Raw genomic sequence first — 21,448 nt, forward strand, 5'->3', positions numbered from 1 at the left:
CGAAAAGTGCAAATAAATCCCAGAACAGCAAAGGACCTTGAAGATGCTGGAGGAAACGGGTACAAAAGTATCTATATCCACAGTAAAACGAGTCCTATAATGATATAACCTGAAAGGCCGCTCAGCAAGGAAGAAGCCACTGCTCCAAAACTGCCATAAAAAAAAAGACTACAGTTTGCAACTGCACATGGTGACATAGATCATACTTTTTGGAGAAATGTCCTCTGGTTTGATGAAACAACAATAGAACTGTTTGGCCATAATGACCATTTGGAGGAAAAAGGGGGAAGCTTGCAAGCCGAAGAACAAACGTGAAGCACGGGGGTGGCATCATCATGTTGTGGGGGTACTTTTCTGCAGGAGGGACTGGTGCATTTCACAAAATAGATGGCATCATGAGGCAGGAAAATTGTGTGGATATATTGAAGCAACATCTCAAGACATCAGTCAGGAAGTTAAAGCTTGGTCGTAAATGGGTCTTCCAAATGGACAATGACCCAAAGTTGTGGCAAAATGGCTTAAGGACAACAAAGTCAAGGTATTGAGTGGCCATCACAAAGCCCTGACCTCAATTCTATAGAACATTTGTGGGCAGACCTGAAAAAGCGTGTGTGAGCAAGGAGGCCTACAAACCTGACTCAGTTACACCAGCTGTCAGGAGGAAATGGGCCAAAATTCACCCAACTTATTGTGGGAAACTTGTGGTAGGCTACCCAAAACGTTTAACCCAAGTTAAACAATTTAAAGACAATGCTGCCAAATACTAAATTGAGTGTATGTAAACTTCTGACCCACTGGGAATGTGATGAAAGAAATAAAAGCTGAAATAAATAATTCTCTCTACTATTATTCTGACATTACACATTCTTAAAATAAAGTAGTGATCCAACAGACCTAAGACAGGGAATTTTTACTGTAATTAAATGTCAGTAATTGTGAAAAACTGAGTTTAATTGCATTTGGCTAAGGTGTATGTAAACTTCAGACTTCTCTGTTGTAGCAATTGAGCCTGGGGATGAGGATTTATAGTGGGCTAACTAGTGGTCTTATGAAAACAGGCCATGCATCACCATTTTGTATATTTATTGACACACCATTTCAACAAAAACCAACATAATCCCTACATGGATTTTCACTACTGCAAGGACGATGATGGCCATTCGAGACTCATGAAAAACCCATCGCTCAGAATAATACATATTCAACTTTTATTATCTTCAGAAGAACATATGTTTCTCAGCATTACATATTTTTAAGTGAAGCCACAACAGGTTACATAAAACCACGGTATGGTTACACACTGCAACCTGTATGTTTGTTTGCGTGTGTGTAGGTCTGACATATAAAAACTAAGAGAGGACGCAGAGTGCAATCTGAGGCTAATGAAAGGATTTCAGCCAAAACCTTTCCAGTCTATTTCCATTATGCCCCCACTGAAAAGTGGGAAAGCACTGATTTAGGAAGACAGACACTCAAAACAAAAGACACACTGGAGGTGAATCCATCCATCCAAATTGCATATCTTGTCATTTTCCCATCAAGGCAGCTCTTACTTTCTCCTAAACCTGAAACAGAACCAGTGTATCAAAACATTATTAAAGTGCATAGAAACATAATTAATGAATTACATTTCTATGACACAGTACACATGGAGATGGCATTGGAGCAGCAGCAAAAAAACGACAGAAAAGTATGGATAAACATGAGCCATTGTAAGATGCAATATCCACCAGACTACGTTGAAGAGGAATCCACTAAATATGACATCACTTACTTGGCCTTGGACTTGAAGCCACCGCCTCCTTTCTTGTTCGTTGGAATTCCAAGCCTCTTCTTATCCTCAAAGGAGGGTCTGAGGGTGAAATAAAAGACATTACATACAGATAGATTTCCTGTGTGGTTGTAAACGTTTCAATGGAGTTACAGGTATTAACTACATTCAGGAAAGACACTTACCCAGCTCTGTACTGCTTGAGTGCTTTCTTACTGGTGTTTGTAAGTTCTTTGTCAAATACAGACTTCTTGGCTGGTTTACCAGCTTTCTGTTTCGCACCTAAACGCAAAGAAATACAGACAATCCATGAGTTGTGTTGTAGGACCCTGCATTTAGTTATGTAGTAGGACCCCGCATTTAGTTATGTAGTAGGACCCCGCATTTAGTTATGTAGTAGGACCCCGCATTTAGTTATGTAGTAGGACCCCGCATTTAGTTATGTAGTAGGACCCCGCATTTAGTTATGTAGTAGGACCCCGCATTTAGTTATGTAGTAGGACCCCGCATTTAGTTATGTAGTAGGACCCAGTATTTCGTTATGTAGTAGGACCCAGTATTTCGTTATGTTGTAGGACCCAGTATTTCGTTATGTTGTAGGACCCAGTATTTCGTTATGTTGTAGGACCCAGTATTTCGTTATGTTGTAGGACCCCGCATTTAGTTATGTAGTAGGACCCAGTATTTCGTTATGTTGTAGGACCCAGTATTTCGTTATGTTGTAGGACCCAGTATTTCATTATGTTGTAGGACCCCGCATTTAGTTATGTAGTAGGACCCAGTATTTCGTTATGTTGTAGGACCCAGTATTTCGTTATGTTGTAGGACCCAGTATTTAGTTATGTTGTAGGACCCCGCATTTAGTTATGTAGTAGGACCCAGTATTTCGTTATGTTGTAGGACCCAGTATTTCGTTATGTTGTAGGACCCAGTATTTCGTTATGTTGTAGGACCCCGCATTTAGTTATGTAGTAGGACCCAGTATTTCGTTATGTTGTAGGACCCAGTATTTAGTTATGTTGTAGGACCCAGTATTTCGTTATGTTGTAGGACCCCGCATTTAGTTATGTAGTAGGACCCAGTATTTCGTTATGTTGTAGGACCCAGTATTTCGTTATGTTGTAGGACCCAGTATTTCGTTATGTTGTAGGACCCAGTATTTCGTTATGTTGTAGGACCCAGTATTTAGTTATGTAGTAGGACCCCGCATTTAGTTATGTAGTAGGACCCCGCATTTAGTTATGTAGTAGGACCCAGTATTTCGTTATGTTGTAGGACCCAGTATTTCGTTATGTTGTAGGACCCCGCATTTAGTTATGTAGTAGGACCCAGTATTTCGTTATGTAGTAGGACCCAGTATTTCGTTATGTTGTAGGACCCAGTATTTCGTTATGTAGTAGGACCCAGTATTTCGTTATGTTGTAGGACCCAGTATTTCGTTATGTTGTAGGACCCAGTATTTAGTTATGTAGTAGGACCCAGTATTTAGTTATGTAGTAGGACCCAGTATTTAGTTATGTAGTAGGACCCAGTATTTAGTTATGTAGTAGGACCCAGTATTTAGTTATGTAGTAGGACCCGGTATTTAGTTATGTAGTAGGACCCGGTATTTCGTTATGTAGTAGGACCCAGTATTTAGTTATGTAGTAGGACCCAGTATTTCGTTATGTTGTAGGACCCAGTATTTCGTTATGTTGTAGGACCCAGTATTTCGTTATGTAGTAGGACCCTGTATTTATGCAGCCAGCAGGGTAGTATGAGGCTGGAGAACAGAGGTGAATTGACCTAACAGTTGTAAGGAGAGGCACCGTGTAAACTGTTTTATATATCTTAAGAAAGCACACAGAACCTGAAACAAGGGTCCCAACGCATGAAGCAAAACAAATTAAATAAACTGCTTCACACACAAAAAATATGAACAATTGCATTTTGTTCACTGCTGGATAAAACAGGAAGAGGTGAGCCTGCACACTGCAATCAGATATGAAACACCAAAGTGCTTCTTCTGGTTCATGTCCACATCAGGATGATAGTGGTGGCCGTGGAAGTCTTACAAGCCACTTGGGAGCATAGAAAATGAAAGACCAGGGCCTGCATTCATAAAGAGTCTCAGAGTCAGAGTGCTGATCTAGGATCAGGTCATAGTCTCAGTAGGAGTACTGATCTAGAATCCGGTCATAAAGAGTCTCAGAGTCCGAGCGCTGATCTAGGATCAGGTCATAGTCTCAGTAGGAGTACTGATCTAGAATCCGGTCATAAAGAGTCTCAGAGTCAGAGCGCTGATCTAGGATCAGGTCATAGTCTCAGTAGGAGTACTGATCTAGGATTAGGCCCCCCACCCCCTGTCCATGTAACATTATTCATTCTGATCCAATTCATTCTGATCTAATCTGATCAGCACTTTTTGTGAATGTGCCCAGTTCTTTATAGAATATGAGTCCCACCTTTCTGGACAGGCTCGTCCTCTGGCATGGCTCTGGCTCGTTTGGGTTTCCGGTCCCTCTTGGCTGATCGCTCAGCGTACATCTGGGACTTGAGGACCTCAAACTCTGCTCTATCCTCAGACTGAGAAGAACACAGAGAGAAAACAGTGACTGGAAAGATACATAGCTAACCAGAATAGCACTTGACAAAAAATATGATGAATAATGTTTGTACGCAACAGGGTTGGGGTCAAATCATAGAAATTCAGGAAGTTAACTGAATTTCCTATTCCAGAAAATGTACCTCAACCCTGATACATGATATCCTGTATATTTAACATGTATATGACCATGTATTTCAAGTTACATAGACATGATAGGGATATGTGGTCATTCACAACACAAATGTCACCATAGTTCATTTAATTTCAGTGGTGAAAACTAGGGGAAGAAAAGATCTCACTAGTTTTAAATGTATGGTCAAAGTTATAAAGCTCAGATTATATGGACAGATGTAGACCCGGAGAACTACAAAGAATGATTGCAGAAAAAGGAGCTAGCCTGAGTTGGACTTACAGCATGCCTCATGGGTTTAGAACTAGTTCAATATAATATTTAGTGAAAAGAGGTCATACAGTGCCTTGCGAAAGTATTCGGCCCCCTTGAACTTTGCGACCTTTTGCCACATTTCAGGCTTCAAACATAAAGATATAAAACTGTATTTTTTTGTGAAGAATCAACAACAAGTGGGACACAATCATGAAGTGGAACGACATTTATTGGATATTTCAAACTTTTTTAACAAATCAAAAACTGAAAAATTGGGCGTGCAAAATTATTCAGCCCCCTTAAGTTAATACTTTGTAGCGCCACCTTTTGCTGCGATTACAGCTGTAAGTCGCTTGGGGTATGTCTCTATCAGTTTTGCACATCGAGAGTGACATTTTTTCCCATTCCTCCTTGCAAAACAGCTCGAGCTCAGTGAGGTTGGATGGAGAGCATTTGTGAACAGCAGTTTTCAGATTCTCGATTGGATTCAGGTCTGGACTTTGACTTGGCCATTCTAACACCTGGATATGTTTATTTTTGAACCATTCCATTGTAGATTTTGCTTTATGTTTTGGATCATTGTCTTGTTGGAAGACAAATCTCCGTCCCAGTCTCAGGTCTTTTGCAGACTCCATCAGGTTTTCTTCCAGAATGGTCCTGTATTTGGCTCCATCCATCTTCCCATCAATTTTAACCATCTTCCCTGTCCCTGCTGAAGAAAAGCAGGCCCAAACCATGATGCTGCCACCACCATGTTTGGATGGTGTGTTCAGGGTGATGAGCTGTGTTGCTTTTATGCCAAACAAAACGTTTTGCATTGTTGCCAAAAAGTTCAATTTTGGTTTCATCTGACCAAAGGCCAGATTTGTGCAATATACGACTGATTGTTGTCCTATGGACAGAGTCTCCCACCTCAGCTGTAGATCTCTGCAGTTCATCCAGAGTGATCATGGGCCTCTTGGCTGCATCTCTGATCAGTCTTCTCCTTGTATGAGCTGAAAGTTTAGAGGGACGGCCAGGTCTTGGTAGATTTGCAGTGGTCTGATACTCCTTCCATTTCAATATTAGCGCTTGCACAGTGCTCCTTGGGATGTTTAAAGCTTGGGAAATCTTTTTGTATCCAAATCCGGCTTTAAAACTTCTTCACAACAGTATCTCGGACCTGCCTGGTGTGTTCCTTGTTCTTCATGATGCTCTCTGCGCTTTTAACGGACCTCTGAGACTATCACAGTGCAGGTGCATTTATACGGAGACTTGATTACACACAGGTGGATTGTATTTATCATCATTAGTCATTTAGGTCAACATTGGATCATTCAGAGATCCTCACTGAACTTCTGGAGATAGTTTGCTGCACTGAAAGTAAAGGGGCTGAATAATTTTGCACGCCCAATTTTTCAGTTTTTGATTTGTTAAAAAAGTTTGAAATATCCAATAAATGTCGTTCCACTTCATGATTGTGTCCCACTTGTTGTTGATTCTTCACAAAAAAATACAGTTTTATATCTTTATGTTTGAAGCCTGAAATGTGGCAAAAAGTCGCAAAGTTCAAGGGGGCCGAATACTTTCGCAAGGCACTGTACATAGCAGATTTGTCAAATGTAATGGTTTTGATGCTATAAAATATGAAAATGATGAGTGGAAACACCCTACATGGTGAATTCTGTTAACATTATTTTTCAGTGCACAGAGAAAAGACAGAAGATCAAGGAAAACAAATCAGTCGTAGTCTACCAGAAAAAGAGCACACATACCGATAACTCTTTCTTTTTCCCCTCCTTGATGAACTTCTCTCTCTTCTTTTTTCCTCTCAGGGCCAAGTCAAAGTCAGCCAGAGCTTTAGTCACTGGCAGAGACAAGGGTGAAAGGTTAAAGTGATGCTCCAGAGCTTTGGTCACTGGCAGAGACAAGGGTGAAAGGTTAAAGTGATGCTCCAGAGCTTCAGTCACTGGCAGAGACAAGGGTGAAAGGTTAAAGTGATGCTCCAGAGCTTTGGTCACTGGCAGACAAGGGTGAAAGGGTTAAATCATGAATGATGCAGATGGGGCTGAATTGTCCCTGTGCTTTTAGGGGTCATATGCCCACCTTTACAATGTGCTCACAAGCAGATCAATGAAAACAATTACATCAGCTAACAGACAGTTTGCCCCAAAAGGCTCATTTTCATTTACATACAAAGTTCTGACCCTAGCTGGGTCTTAGGCAAGGGCCTGTTTTAGTTGAGCTGTAGTTGAGTTCATGTGCATCGGTTGCAGTGAGAAGATATGTCCATGGTAATGCACTTTATGTAGTTTCACATCTAAGGGCATGCTGGGATAAGAAGACGCCACCTAGCAGTAGTGAGGAACATAGTACGGAGGTCGGCAGGCCTGTAATGCGTGTTGGTCTGTGGTACTCACTGCGGTCTTTTTTGCGTTCGTCGTGCGTTTGGAACCACATCCTCTTTGGATCCGTCTCGTCTGCGTTCTGTGCCAGCCGCTTCTGTGCCACACTGATCTGAATGACACGTGCACATGAGCATAGGAATACACTAGTACCCACACATACACACATGAGCATAGGAATACACTAGTACCCACACATACACACGAGCATAGGAATACACTAGTACCCACACATACACACGAGCATAGGAATACACTAGTACCCACACATACACACGAGCATAGGAATACACTAGTACCCACATATACACACATGAGCATAGGAATACACTAGTACACACACATACACACATGAGCATAGGAATAGACTAGTACCCACATATACACACATGAGCATAGAAATACACTAGTACCCACACATACACACATGAGCATAGGAATACACTAGTACCCACATATACACACATGAGCATAGGAATACACTAGTACACACACATACACACGAGCATAGGAATACACTAGCACCCACATATACACACATGAGCATAGGAATAGACTAGTACCCACATATACACACATGAGCATAGGAATACACTAGCACCCACACATACACACATGAGCATAGGAATACACTAGTACACACACAATATGCAGCTTTTTACCTGAGCCTCCGAGTGAGACATGGCCCTCTCCTCTCTCTCCAGACGCATCACGGCGTACACGTCCTTCTCCAGCTTCTCAATCAGGTCTCTGAACTTCAGAATCACCTCTGGAGGAGAGAAAAGTTGTAGGCCTGATCACCAACGACAATGAGACAGCCTATAGGGAGATCAGAGAACTGGCAGTGTGGTGTCAGGACAACAACCTCTCCCTCAATGTGCGCAAGACAAAATAGATGATTGTGGACTACAGGAAAGGGTGGGCCAAACAGGCCCCCATTCTCATCGACGGGGCTGCAGTGGAGCGGGAGAGTTTCAAGTTCATTGGTGTCCACATCAACAACAAACTATTATAGTTCAAACACACCAAGACAGTCGTGAACAACACCTTTCCCCCTCAGGAGGCGGAAAAGATTTGGCATGGGTCCTCAGATCCTCAAAAGGTTCTACAGCTGCACCATCAAGAAGCATGTGTGGAGGTACAGGTCAGTGAAGGAAATGTGTAGGTAGGGGTAAAGTGACTGCATAGATAATAAGCAGCAAGTAGCAGCAGTGCAATGGGGGGGCATTTGATGAATTGTAAGCCTGGGAGTAGAGGCTTACAGGGGGGGGGGTTGCATCACCGCCTGGGTCGGCAACTGCTCGGCATCTGACTACAAGGCGCTACAGAGGGTAGTGCAAACAGCCCAGTACATCACTGGGACCAAGCTTCCTGCCATCCAGGACCTATATACTAGGCGGTGTCAGAGGAAGGCCCCAAAAAATTGGGTGACTGGAGTCTTTGACAAGTCATAGACTGTTCGCTCTGCTACCGCACGGCAAGCGGTACCGGAGCGACAAGTCTAGGACCAAAAGGCTTCTCAACAGCATCTACCCCCAGGCTTACAATTCATCAAATGGCCCCCCATTGCACTGCTGCTGCTTGCTGCTTATTATCTATGCAGTCACTTTACCCCTACCTACAAATTTCCTTCACTGACCTGTACCTCCACACATTGACTCGGTACCAGTAACCACTGTATATAGCCTCGTTATTGTTATTTTTTTTAAACTTTAGTATATTTAGTAAATATTTTCTTAACTCTTTCTTAAACTGCATTGTTGGTTAAGAGCTTTTAAGTAAGCATTTACGGGCCACAATGCCTCTCCTGCTGCAGTACTCTCTCACACATACTAAAACCTTTTCAGAGAGGGGCCTGAGAGGCCCACCACAATGCCTCTCCTGCTGCAGTACTCTCTCACACATACTAAAACCTTTTCAGAGAGGGGCCTGAGAGGCCCACCACAATGCCTCTCCTGCTGCAGTACTCTCTCACACATACTAAAACCTTTTCAGAGAGGGGCCTGAGAGGCTCACCACAATGCCTCTCCTGCTGCAGTACTCTCTCACACATACTAAAACCTTTTCAGAGAGGGGCCTGAGAGGCCCACCACAATGCCTCTCCTGCTGCAGTACTCTCTCACACATACTAAAACCTTTTCAGAGAGGGGCCTGAGAGGCCCACCACAATGCCTCTCCTGCTGCAGTACTCTCTCACACATACTAAAACCTTTTCAGAGAGGGGCCTGAGAGGCCCACCACAATGCCTCTCCTGCTGCAGTACTCTCTCACACATACTAAAACCTTTTCAGAGAGGGGCCTGAGAGGCCCACCACAATGCCTCTCCTGCTGCAGTACTCTCTCACACATACTAAAACCTTTTCAGAGAGGGGCCTGAGAGGCTCACCACAATGCCTCTCCTGCTGCAGTACTCTCTCACACATACTAAAACCTTTTCAGAGAGGGGCCTGAGAGGCCCACCACAATGCCTCTCCTGCTGCAGTACTCTCTCACACATACTAAAACCTTTCCAGAGAGGGGCCTGAGAGGCCCACCACAATGCCTCTCCTGCTGCAGTACTCTCTCACACATACTAAAACCTTCATGGGCGTGGAATGTAACAGGCAGGGCTATGAGTACACCAGTGAGAGAAACCAATTAAATTCATGCCTAGAAACAGAGATGTATTGGTTGTCTAGATGTGTAAGGAGTTGACCACGCCTATCAGAAGGTTATAAATATATGTGCTTGTGTAATCATGCCTTGACTTTGCAGCTGTACGACCCAGTTGGTGAATAAACTTGGTTTGAGCTTTTTTCTAGTTGTCCGTTTTAGTTTTTACTCAGTTTGTTCAGAACCTAACACCATTTACCTAGAGGCCATGACATTTTATAAAATCATTTAACATTAAAATGTATAATTTTGGTGGACTAGACTCTTCCTTGAAATGAACAACACACAGTATGTTGAATGAGTGGTAAGCACACCAAAGATATGACGTTTTATTTCTTCATTTACCCAGATGATACCAATTGAGATAGAAATCGACTTTTGAATATTTTAGAAATGAATCCTTCCTTGGAGTAATTGGTTGGTTTGGTAAAAGTAAAGGGGTGATATCCTGGCTAACACCGATCCAAACAGGAGGAAGAAAGGATGTATTTCAACAGGATCGTGATATTGAGCTTTTACCTTGTGGCAGGACGCGGGCCTTCACGGGGGTCTTGGCCTTCCTGACGATGTCCTTTAGCATCTTCCTCTCAGTCTCGCCCACCAGGGACACAGAGCGACCGACCTTGCCGGCACGGGCCGTGCGACCCACCCTGTGAACGTAGTGCTTCACTGTGTTGGGCATGGTGAAGTTAATCACCTGGGGAGGAGAACGAGGACGTTAGCGGGTGCATCTCAATAATAAGAAAATGGCTTGTTGGACATGGTGACCAGCTGAGGAGAATGGGTTCATTTCTACAGTGAAGGCCAGTTTTGATATAAACTCTAACCACTAGTCTTCTGCCGGCTAATCGATTGAGTTCAGGGCGGCGGCACCCCCCCCTCTCCGCAGGGCGGTAGCTCCACCCCCCACCTCCCCTCTCCGCAGGGCGGTAGCTCCACCCCCCACCTCCCCTCTCCGCAGGGCGGTAGCTCCACCCCCCACCTCCCCTCTCCGCAGGGCGGTAGCTCCACCCCCAACCTCCCCTCTCCGCAGGGCGGTAGCTCCACCCCCCACCTCCCCTCTCCGCAGGGCGGTAGCTCCACCCCCCACCTCCCCTCTCCGCAGGGCGGTAGCTCCACCCCCCACCTCCCCTCTCCGCAGGGCGGTAGCTCCACCCCCCACCTCCCCTCTCCGCAGGGCGGTAGCTCCACCCCCCACCTCCCCTCTCCGCAGGGCGGTAGCTCCACCCCCCACCCCCCCCTCCGCAGGGCGGTAGCTCCACCCCCCACACCCCCTCCGCAGGGCGGTAGCTCCACCCCCCACCTCCCCTCTCTGCAGGGCGGTAGCTCCACCCCCCACCTCCCCTCTCTGCAGGGCGGTAGCTCCACCCCCCACCTCCCCTCTCTGCAGGGCGGTAGCTCCACCCCCCACCTCCCCTCTCTGCAGGGCGGTAGCTCCACCCCCCACCTCCCCTCTCTGCAGGGCGGTAGCTCCACCCCCCACCTCCCCTCTCTGCAGGGCGGTAGCTCCACCCCCACCTCCCCTCTCTGCAGGGCGGTAGCTCCACCCCCCACCTCCCCTCTCTGCAGGGCGGTAGCTCCACCCCCAACCTCCCCTCTCTGCAGGGCGGTAGCTCCACCCCCCACCTCCCCTCTCTGCAGGGCGGTAGCTCCACCCCCCACCTCCCCTCTCTGCAGGGCGGTAGCTCCACCCCCCACCTCCCCTCTCTGCAGGGCGGTAGCTCCACCCCCCACCTCCCCTCTCTGCAGGGCGGTAGCTCCACCCCCCACCTCCCCTCTCTGCAGGGCGGTAGCTCCACCCCCCACCTCCCCTCTCTGCAGGGCGGTAGCTCCACCCCCCACCTCCCCTCTCTGCAGGGCGGTAGCTCCACCCCCCACCTCCCCTCTCTGCAGGGCGGTAGCTCCACCCCCCACCTCCCCTCTCTGCAGGGCGGTAGCTCCACCCCCCACCTCCCCTCTCTGCAGGGCGGTAGCTCCACCCCCCACCTCCCCTCTCTGCAGGGCGGTAGCTCCACCCCCCACCTCCCCTCTCTGCAGGGCGGTAGCTCCACCCCCCACCTCCCCTCTCTGCAGGGCGGTAGCTCCACCCCCCCACCTCCCCTCTCAGCAGGGCGGTAGCTCCACCCCCACCTCCCCTCTCTGCAGGGCGGTAGCTCCACCCCCCCTCTCTGCAGGGCGGTAGCTCCACCCCCCACCTCCCCTCTCAGCAGGGCGGTAGCTCCACCCCCACCTCCCCTCTCTGCAGGGCGGTAGCTCCACCCCCCCTCTCTGCAGGGCGGTAGCTCCACCCCCCACCTCCCCTCTCAGCAGGGCGGTAGCTCCACCCCCACCTCCCCTCTCTGCAGGGCGGTAGCTCCACCCCCCCTCTCTGCAGGGCGGTAGCTCCACCCCCCACCTCCCCTCTCTGCAGGGCGGTAAGCTCCACCCCCCACCTCCCCTCTCTGCAGGGCGGTAAGCTCCACCCCCCACCTCCCCTCTGCAGGGCGGTAAGCTCCACCCCCCACCTCCCCTCTCTGCATGGCGGTAGCTCCACCCTCCTTTCTGCAAGTTTCTGCAAGTCTTTGGGCTAAATGTCCCCTCCTCTTCTGAACTTCGTAAGAAGTTCACACTTGTGAAATCATGATATTTCCAACTAATCTGTGACAAAAACGAACTAATCAGTGATGAAAGCAGTAATGTCAAGTGTTCTTGTAAGGCATTTTTCTTAGAAACCTAATTTCCTAACACATAAACACTTTACAGAGAGCCCTTACCGTCTTGACTCCATCGATATCCAGACCTCTAGCCGCAACGTCTGTGGCCACAAGGATGTCAATCTGTTCATCTTTGAACCGCCTATTATGAGATACAAACTATTTACTATGATGAAACACAGACCATTTACTATGATGAAACACAGACCATTTACTATGATGAAACACAGACTATTTACTATGATGGATACGCAAGAAACAATTTACTATGATGGAAACACAATACAATATTTAATCCATGTTACATAAACCTGGTTTGGATTTGAATGCATCTTCATACTGCTCATCTCTGTTCTTATGAACAGATCAATCCAGCTACTGTATTGTGAGTCACAGGGTACTAGCATACTCAACTTTGTCTGAAGACGTGTCACGGCATGGGTATGGCTGGGTATACACTATACCTGTTACTACTTTAAATAAGTCTGATTCACACTGTAGGGCCGACCCAAATCCTACTGTGCTGGCTCAGATAGTTCCCTTTTACATTGTCCTGTACAGCACCGTTCCAGCAACTATGGTGTGGAAGTGTAACCGGGACAGTACCGTACAGCTGGGCTCTGTTAGACTACCTTTTCTTTTTTTAAGAGTCTAGGTACCTGAGGCTCTCCAGTCTCTGGGTCTGGGACAGGTTCCCATGCAGCTCTCCCACCTTCAGCCCCATCAGGCCCAGGAGGATGTGCATCCGGTGGGCTTGCTTCTTGGTCTGGGTGAACAGCATCACGTGGTCCTGGAAGGTCCGTGTCAGCAGAGCTGAGACACAGACCCAGGAGACAACACACACACAACTATTCACCAGATTGGAAGAGAAATCGAAAAGCACTATACTTCACAGTGACCGTTCCGCTACATGTCGTACTATACTTCACAGTGACCGTTCCGCTACATGTCGTACTATACTTCACAGTGACCGTTCCGCTACATGTCGTACTATACTTCAGTGACCGTTCCGCTACATGTCGTACTATACTTCACAGTGACCGTTCCGCTACATGTCGTACTATACTTCACAGTGACCGTTCCGCTACATGTCGTACTATACTTCACAGTGACCGTTCCGCTACATGTCGTACTATACTTCACAGTGACCGTTCCGCTACATGTCGTACTATACTTCACAGTGACCGTTCCGCTACACGTCGTACTATACTTCAGTGACCGTTCCGCTACATGTCGTACTATACTTCACAGTGACCGTTCCGCTACACGTCGTACTATACTTCACAGTGACCGTTCCGCTACATGTCGTACTATACTTCACAGTGACCGTTCCGCTACATGTCGTACTATACTTCACAGTGACCGTTCCGCTACATGTCGTACTATACTTCAGTGACCGTTCCGCTACATGTCGTACTATACTTCAGTGACCGTTCCGCTACACGTCGTACTATACTTCACAGTGACCGTTCCGCTACATGTCGTACTATACTTCACAGTGACCGTTCCGCTACATGTCGTACTATACTTCAGTGACCGTTCCGCTACATGTCGTACTATACTTCACAGTGACCGTTCCGCTACATGTCGTACTATACTTCACAGTGACCGTTCCGCTACATGTCGTACTATACTTCACAGTGACCGTTCCGCTACATGTCGTACTATACTTCACAGTGACCGTTCCGCTACATGTCGTACTATACTTCAGTGACCGTTCCGCTACATGTCGTACTATACTTCACAGTGACCGTTCCGCTACATGTCGTACTATACTTCACAGTGACCGTTCCGCTACATGTCGTACTATACTTCACAGTGACCGTTCCGCTACATGTCGTACTATACTTCACAGTGACCGTTCCGCTACATGTCGTACTATACTTCACAGTGACCGTTCCGCTACATGTCGTACTATACTTCACAGTGACCGTTCCGCTACATGTCGTACTATACTTCACAGTGACCGTTCCGCTACATGTCGTACTATACTTCACAGTGACCGTTCCGCTACATGTCGTACTATACTTCACAGTGACCGTTCCGCTACATGTCGTACTATACTTCAGTGACCGTTCCGCTACATGTCGTACTATACTTCAGTGACCGTTCCGCTACATGTCGTACTATACTTCACAGTGACCGTTCCGCTACACGTCGTACTATACTTCACAGTGACCGTTCCGCTACACGTCGTACTATACTTCACAGTGACCGTTCCGCTACATGTCGTACTATACTTCACAGTGACCGTTCCGCTACATGTCGTACTATACTTCACAGTGACCGTTCCGCTACATGTCGTACTATACTTCACAGTGACCGTTCCGCTACATGTCGTACTATACTTCACAGTGACCGTTCCGCTACATGTCGTACTATACTTCAGTGACCGTTCCGCTACATGTCGTACTATACTTCACAGTGAACGTTCCGCTACATGTCGTACTATACTTCACAGTGACAGTTCCGCTACATGTCGTACTATACTTCAGTGACCGTTCCGCTACATGTCGTACTATACTTCACAGTGACCGTTCCGCTACATGTCGTACTATACTTCACAGTGACCGTTCCGCTACATGTCGTACTATACTTCACAGTGACCGTTCCGCTACATGTCGTACTATACTTCAGTGACCGTTCCGCTACATGTCGTACTATACTTCACAGTGACCGTTCCGCTACATGTCGTACTATACTTCACAGTGACCGTTCCGCTACATGTCGTACTATACTTCACAGTGACCGTTCCGCTACATGTCGTACTATACTTCACAGTGACAGTTCCGCTACATGTCGTACTATACTTCACAGTGACCGTTCCGCTACATGTCGTACTATACTTCACAGTGACCGTTCCGCTACATGTCGTACTATACTTCACAGTGACCGTTCCGCTACACGTCGTACTATACTTCACAGTGACCGTTCCGCTACACGTCGTACTATACTTCACAGTGACCGTTCCGCTAGAAGTCGTACTATACTTCACAGTGACCGTTCCGCTACATGTCGTACTATACTTCAGTGACCGTTCCGCTACATGTCGTACTATACTTCACAGTGACAGTTCCGCTACACGTCGTACTATACTTCACAGTGACCGTTCCGCTACATGTCGTACTATACTTCACAGTGACCGTTCCGCTACACGTCGTACTATACTTCACAGTGACGTTCCGCTAGAAGTCGTACTATACTTCACAGTGACCGTTCCGCTACATGTCGTACTATACTTCAGTGACCGTTCCGCTACATGTCGTACTATACTTCACAGTGACAGTTCCGCTACACGTCGTACTATACTTCACAGTGACCGTTCCGCTACATGTCGTACTATACTTCACAGTGACCGTTCCGCTACGTCGTACTATACTTCAGTGACCGTTCCGCTACATGTCGTACTATACTTCACAGTGACCGTTCCGCTACATGTCGTACTATACTTCACAGTGACCGTTCCGCTACATGTCGTACTATACTTCACAGTGACCGTTCCGCTACATGTCGTACTATACTTCACAGTGACCGTTCCGCTACATGTCGTACTATACTTCACAGTGACCGTTCCGCTACATGTCGTACTATACTTCACAGTGACCGTTCCGCTACATGTCGTACTATACTTCACAGTGACCGTTCCGCTACATGTCGTACTATACTTCACAGTGACCGTTCCGCTACATGTCGTACTATACTTCACAGTGACCGTTCCGCTACATGTCGTACTATACTTCACAGTGACCGTTCCGCTACATGTCGTACTATACTTCACAGTGACCGTTCCGCTACATGTCGTACTATACTTCACAGTGACCGTTCCGCTACATGTCGTACTATACTTCACAGTGACCGTTCCGCTACATGTCGTACTATACTTCACAGTGACCGTTCCGCTACACGTCGTACTATACTTCACAGTGACCGTTCCGCTACACGTTGTACTATACTTCACAGTGACCGTTCCGCTACACGTTGTACTATACTTCACAGTGACCGTTCCGCTACATGTCGTACTATACTTCACAGTGACCGTTCCGCTACATGTCGTACTATACTTCACAGTGACCGTTCCGCTACATGTCGTACTATACTTCACAGTGACCGTTCCGCTACATGTCGTACTATACTTCAGTGACCGTTCCGCTACATGTCGTACTATACTTCACAGTGACCGTTCCGCTACATGTCGTACTATACTTCACAGTGACCGTTCCGCTACATGTCGTACTATACTTTACAATATACAGAACAAATGTGACTGTGATAGTTGTCCAGACCACTCACCGGCCACAATAGCCTCCCGGTCTCCTTCCCTGGCTGGTCGGATCCTGACAAACTCCTGTCTGAGGTAGGGCGCCACGTCTGTGTTACTGTTCACAAAGATACGAACCGGCTGCTTCAGAGAGACCGACGCCAAGTCTTTCACCTGGAGAGGAGAAAAAGAGAGTGTGAGTGAGTGAACACTATTTCAATAAAAGGCACAGAAAAGGAACGGAAAACGAAGCCACAGTGATGAGAATGGAATAATAAGCAGTATGTGTCAACACAAACCATGACCAGACACATGACTCAATTTATCAGCCAATCATCAAGACGATGACAAGTGGAATCGGGTGGGTAAGAGCGGAGCTGGGAACACAGCCTGTATCTATCCTAGACCTATGTTTGGTGACCAATGGGATAATAAAGGAATCAGGTTGTGTCCTCACCTCTTCACTCATGGTGGCAGAGAAGAGCATGGTCTGTCTCTGGTAGGCACACATCCTGATGATCTCCTTCATCTGCTCCTCAAAGTACTCGTCCAGCATCCTGCAATTTAAGGAAACATTTATGATGCACGGAAATGACAATATACAAGGGAAAATCTGTGAAATCTGGGCCGTATTCATTAGGGCACACAACGGAAAACATTTAAAAAAGTTTAGCAACAAAAAACGAAAATGACTGTTTATCAGACAAGTCCAGGTCACTCCCCGTTTTAGTTTGTTTTCGTCCATTTGGTGCCTACTGATGAATACGACCCTTGAATTGCTGTGTAAAAAAAAGTATAACTATCCTATGTTGAAAATGTATACAGCCTGTAAATGATAGGCCTTCTCAATACTGTATCTGTGGTGAGATGGTCCAGACGTATGGGGTTTGGCCATAGTGCATTCGGAAAGTATTCAGACCCCTTGTTACGCATTTTATTACATAACAGCCTTATTCTAAAATTGATTTTTTTTTGCTTAAATCTACACACAAAACAGATTTAGAAATGTTTTCAAATGTAAATTTTAAAAATACAAGTTAATTACATAAATATTCAGACCCTTTGGTATGAGACACAAAATTGAGTTCCCCATCCAAACTGACAGAGCTGGAGAGGATCTGCAGAGAAGAATGGGAGAAACTCGCCAAATACAGGTGTTCCAAGCTTCTAGCGACATACCCAAGAAGACTCAAGGCTGTAATCGCTGCCAAAGTTGCTGAGTAAAGTACTGAGTAAACAGGCAAAATACTAACGTAAATGTGATATTTCATTTTTATTTAAAAAAAACTGTTTGCTTTGTCATTATGGGTATAGTGTGTAGATTGACGAGGGGAAAAAACAATTTCATCCATTTTAGAATAAGGATGTAATGTAAAAAAATGTCAAGGGGTTTGAATACTTTCCGAATGCATTAACTAGACCAACAAATGAAAACTGCATCTCATTCATTCCTATGGATGGATCAGCCTATAACCTTCTTACCGGTCAGCCTCGTCCAGGATGAGGATCTCAATCTGGCTGAGCTCAAAAGAGGGCGTGTTGTGCAGGTGGTCAATCAGTCGACCTGGCGTTGCGATCAGGACGTCAGGGCCCATCCGCAATGCCACCTCCTGGGATTTGAGGTCCAGACCCCCTACAAGGCACCCACACACACACACACAGAAAAAGACACCATGATTCCTGACCCTTTGTCTTTACATCAATACATTCATTGGTTATATTCCATGCAACTAAATATTTGCCTTCACAACTTATGTATGACAAAATCTCCAGTTGATTAACGCCATGGAGTAAACCGAAAAGTATAGTAAACGAATCCACGATTAATTACCACCGAACAGCCAACTACTATGGTCTGGGAGCAGAGTAGGATGGCAGCTGCACAACTGTTGCCAAGAAGCTTCATACTACCAGAGACGAGATCACAGACGTCGGTCATATGGCTCTAAACCCGTGGGCCATTTTGGATCAAGTGGTACGGTTCTCTCACTCACCCACGGCCAGACAGGTGGTGATGCTTGTGAACTGGGCCAGCTGGCGGGCCACGGCATGCACCTGGATGCCCAGCTCACGCGTGGGCACCAGGACTAGCACACGGGTCACTGCGGTCTGTTTGGGCTTGTAGATGAGACGCTCCAGCACAGGGAGCATGAACGCTGCCGTCTTACCTAGAAGAGGGAGGAAGAGGAGGAAGGAGAGGAGGGCCGAAGAAAGAGAGGAAGGGGAGGAGAGAGAAAATGAAGGAGAAAGAGAGGTGTGTGTGCAGGAGGGAGAGGAAGGTTTAACCGATGGACTTTTTCACAATACCATTGTAAATATGGTGTGTGTGAGCATGTATGCTTGCAGGGAGCAAACTTGAGTGCTGCAACTCTGTGCCAAAACATGGCAATCTACTAACATAAAATAACACTCACGTTGTAACTGCTGTCGTTAATGCAGTAAAGATCTGATGATGTTATGGACACTTGCAGTGCATGTGTGCCTATCTGTGTGTGAGTGAGTGTGTGTCCTGTCATGTCTTTACCGGTGCCAGTAGCAGCGCAGGCACAGATGTCTTTGCCCAGAAGCCCCACAGGTACACAGGCCTTCTGGATGGGAGTGGGCTGCTTGAAGCCCATAGCAGTGATAGCCTGAGGACACACATTGTGAAATAACTTGTCTGACTTCTCAATTTCTGGCCAACACAGTCATAAATAACACATTCAACTGACAATCAGCTGAAACTTTCATTACAGAGTGCTATATTTGTTTTTTTATTCAACTATAGTCTCAGTCAAACACATGCAGGACTACTGCTCCTTGGTATAATTTCATTTTCTAACAGATTTCCAAGTGAACGTGACCCACCTTAAGAATAGGCCTGGAGAGGTTCATGTCGGGAAACATGAGTTTGTCGTCATAGTTTGAGGCGTCTTCAAAGAAGGCCTCTTGAGGCTGTAGGTAAGAGAATGAGTAAAACATACTATTATATAGCTATTATAGCAGCAATAGCAGGGTCCTAGCAATAGAAATAGTCCCATGGTTAATCCCTCTACAGTATAAATGTGGGAAACTCAAAAGTTTTTCTTACAAGCCATCTGTTCAAAGCTCACCTCTTCTGCCTTTGTCTTCTTTCTGCCTTTGTCCCTCACCGTATCTGTGAGAGTAAAACCAAGTTTAAAAGTTACTGAGTGTCAATACCGAAAGTAAAACAATGCTTCAAGCTCTACCCACCTGCTTTGGTGAGAACCTCTTCATCCCCTGATGTAAACTCCTCCCCATCATCACCACTCTGGTCTTCGTCATTGGATACCTCAGCCCCATCTTCGGCTATATCAGGTTTCTCATCTTCTTCCTCCTCCTCCTCATCGTCATCTTCCTCTGACGGAATCTCTGGTTTTTCTGTCGTCTTTGCCTTCTCCTATATAGACATTGAAGGAAAGGGAACGTGCCCTTATTGACAAACACTGAAGCAGTCCTCATAGGAAATGTAATGTGTCTTGTCTGCAGGTTCCATAGTACAACAACTTTTCAAACTACAGGACATCTTACCTCTGTTTTGCGCTTCTTGCGTACTTTCTCAATCTTTTCATCCAAGGTGGTGGGGGCTTTCTGCAGGACAAGAACACATTTAGTTCAGTGTTGTATGATTTGGCACAGACTCAGTAACAGTAGTTCAGTCTTTTTGAGTTGAATCAGCAAGTCGCCTGGATGTCAGCCTGTCTCTGCTTAGGCCAACTAATTTGACAGTTCTGTTTGCTACAAAAAAATAACAAAGGAGCTGGCTGAAGCACAAGACTGGTAACCAGGCTTTGCCAAATTGCATACTCTTAGACTTGCAACCTACCCTCTTCTTCAGCTGTGCCATCACATCTGCCATAGCCCAGTCCTCGCTGTAGAGTCCATCCCTCTCTCCAAACTCAAAGTCAGCGCTGAAATCCCCAGCGCCATGGCCCTTCAACGCTTTCTTCTTCTTGTTGAGTACTATTGGCTGTTCCTTTTAGCACAGAGTGGAGGGATGAAACACAATGTCTGGTATTGTAACACACTCACTTTCAAGAGAAACACACCAGAAAGTTAATCAGGGTCTAATTTATTTGTCTTATGCAGTGGCACTTCTGTCCTGGAATAAATTAACTAGCTAGTGAATGATTGCCTAAATGCAATAGCAAAACTACCACTCAGGTTACTAACGTGAGATACCCAGCTAGCTAGCCACTTTGATCAGTATAACTGACTGTCTGGCACGCTTGTTTCCAAACTTACATCTTCGTCGTCAGACTCTGAATCAGGCTCCTCGGGCACATCGTCATGGTCCTGAATTGTCCCGACCAGGTCCAAATCTGATAGCATGGTTCCGTTCGTGTTAACTAGCTTGATTTCCAAAGAAACAGTGATTCGGCTACCCAATGCTAGATAGCCGGTGTTAACCAGTTGAATCGATGCCTGTTCCAACACGTGTACGTACCAAAATAGGAAGTGTACGGTCATCTACATCCGGTTACCTTATCGGGCGTGACATGTTTAGCGCCCTCTACGGTATCGGGGCGAACACTACATCTGCGGTAATGATAGGTGCGGGTGTTATGCAAAGTCATATATAAACCAATGATATTCCGTGCATTCGTAAAGTATTCAGACCCCGTTACTTTTCCCACATGTTGTTACGTTACAGCATTATTCTAAACTGGATTAAATTAATTATTTTCCTAATAAATCTACACGAAAACTGTTTTTTA

The 21,448-nt window shown here is 46.2% G+C and overlaps 1 protein-coding gene across 1 annotated transcript; it reads right to left on the reverse strand.

The window, feature by feature from the left end:
- Window positions 1-1,185: 1,185 nt before the first annotated feature.
- ddx27 (DEAD-box helicase 27) lies at window positions 1,186-21,242 on the reverse strand. Its single transcript, XM_036984158.2, has 21 exons — window positions 20,976-21,242; window positions 20,557-20,706; window positions 20,262-20,321; window positions 19,944-20,130; window positions 19,823-19,866; window positions 19,578-19,664; window positions 19,255-19,360; window positions 18,725-18,898; window positions 18,213-18,363; window positions 17,188-17,287; window positions 16,763-16,904; window positions 13,132-13,285; window positions 12,533-12,614; window positions 10,299-10,476; window positions 7,790-7,896; window positions 7,143-7,239; window positions 6,498-6,589; window positions 4,216-4,336; window positions 1,957-2,053; window positions 1,775-1,852; window positions 1,186-1,565 (listed from the first exon to the last, which is right to left on the reverse strand). The coding sequence occupies exons 1-21, from the start codon at window positions 21,198-21,200 to the stop codon at window positions 1,550-1,552; spliced, it is 2,448 nt and encodes an 815-aa protein (XP_036840053.2). The 5' UTR covers window positions 21,201-21,242; the 3' UTR covers window positions 1,186-1,549.
- Window positions 21,243-21,448: the final 206 nt, after the last annotated feature.

Source organism: Oncorhynchus mykiss, chromosome 7, assembly GCF_057628025.1.
Source record: "Oncorhynchus mykiss isolate SJ-2025 chromosome 7, ASM5762802v1, whole genome shotgun sequence".
Lineage (NCBI taxonomy): Eukaryota > Metazoa > Chordata > Actinopteri > Salmoniformes > Salmonidae > Oncorhynchus > Oncorhynchus mykiss.

Bases quoted from the DNA above. Each gene is read 5' to 3' on its own strand.
- ddx27 (XM_036984158.2), bottom strand. From the start codon at position 21,200: ATGACCGTACACTTCCTATTTTGGTACGTACACGTGTTGGAACAGGCA. The intron at 12,615-13,131 runs GTACCTAGACTC...ATCTCATAATAG, and splicing joins CAGAGACTGGAGAGCCTCAG to GCGGTTCAAAGATGAACAGA. The intron at 2,054-4,215 runs GTGGGACTCATA...CTTTGCGTTTAG, and splicing joins GGACGAGCCTGTCCAGAAAG to GTGCGAAACAGAAAGCTGGT.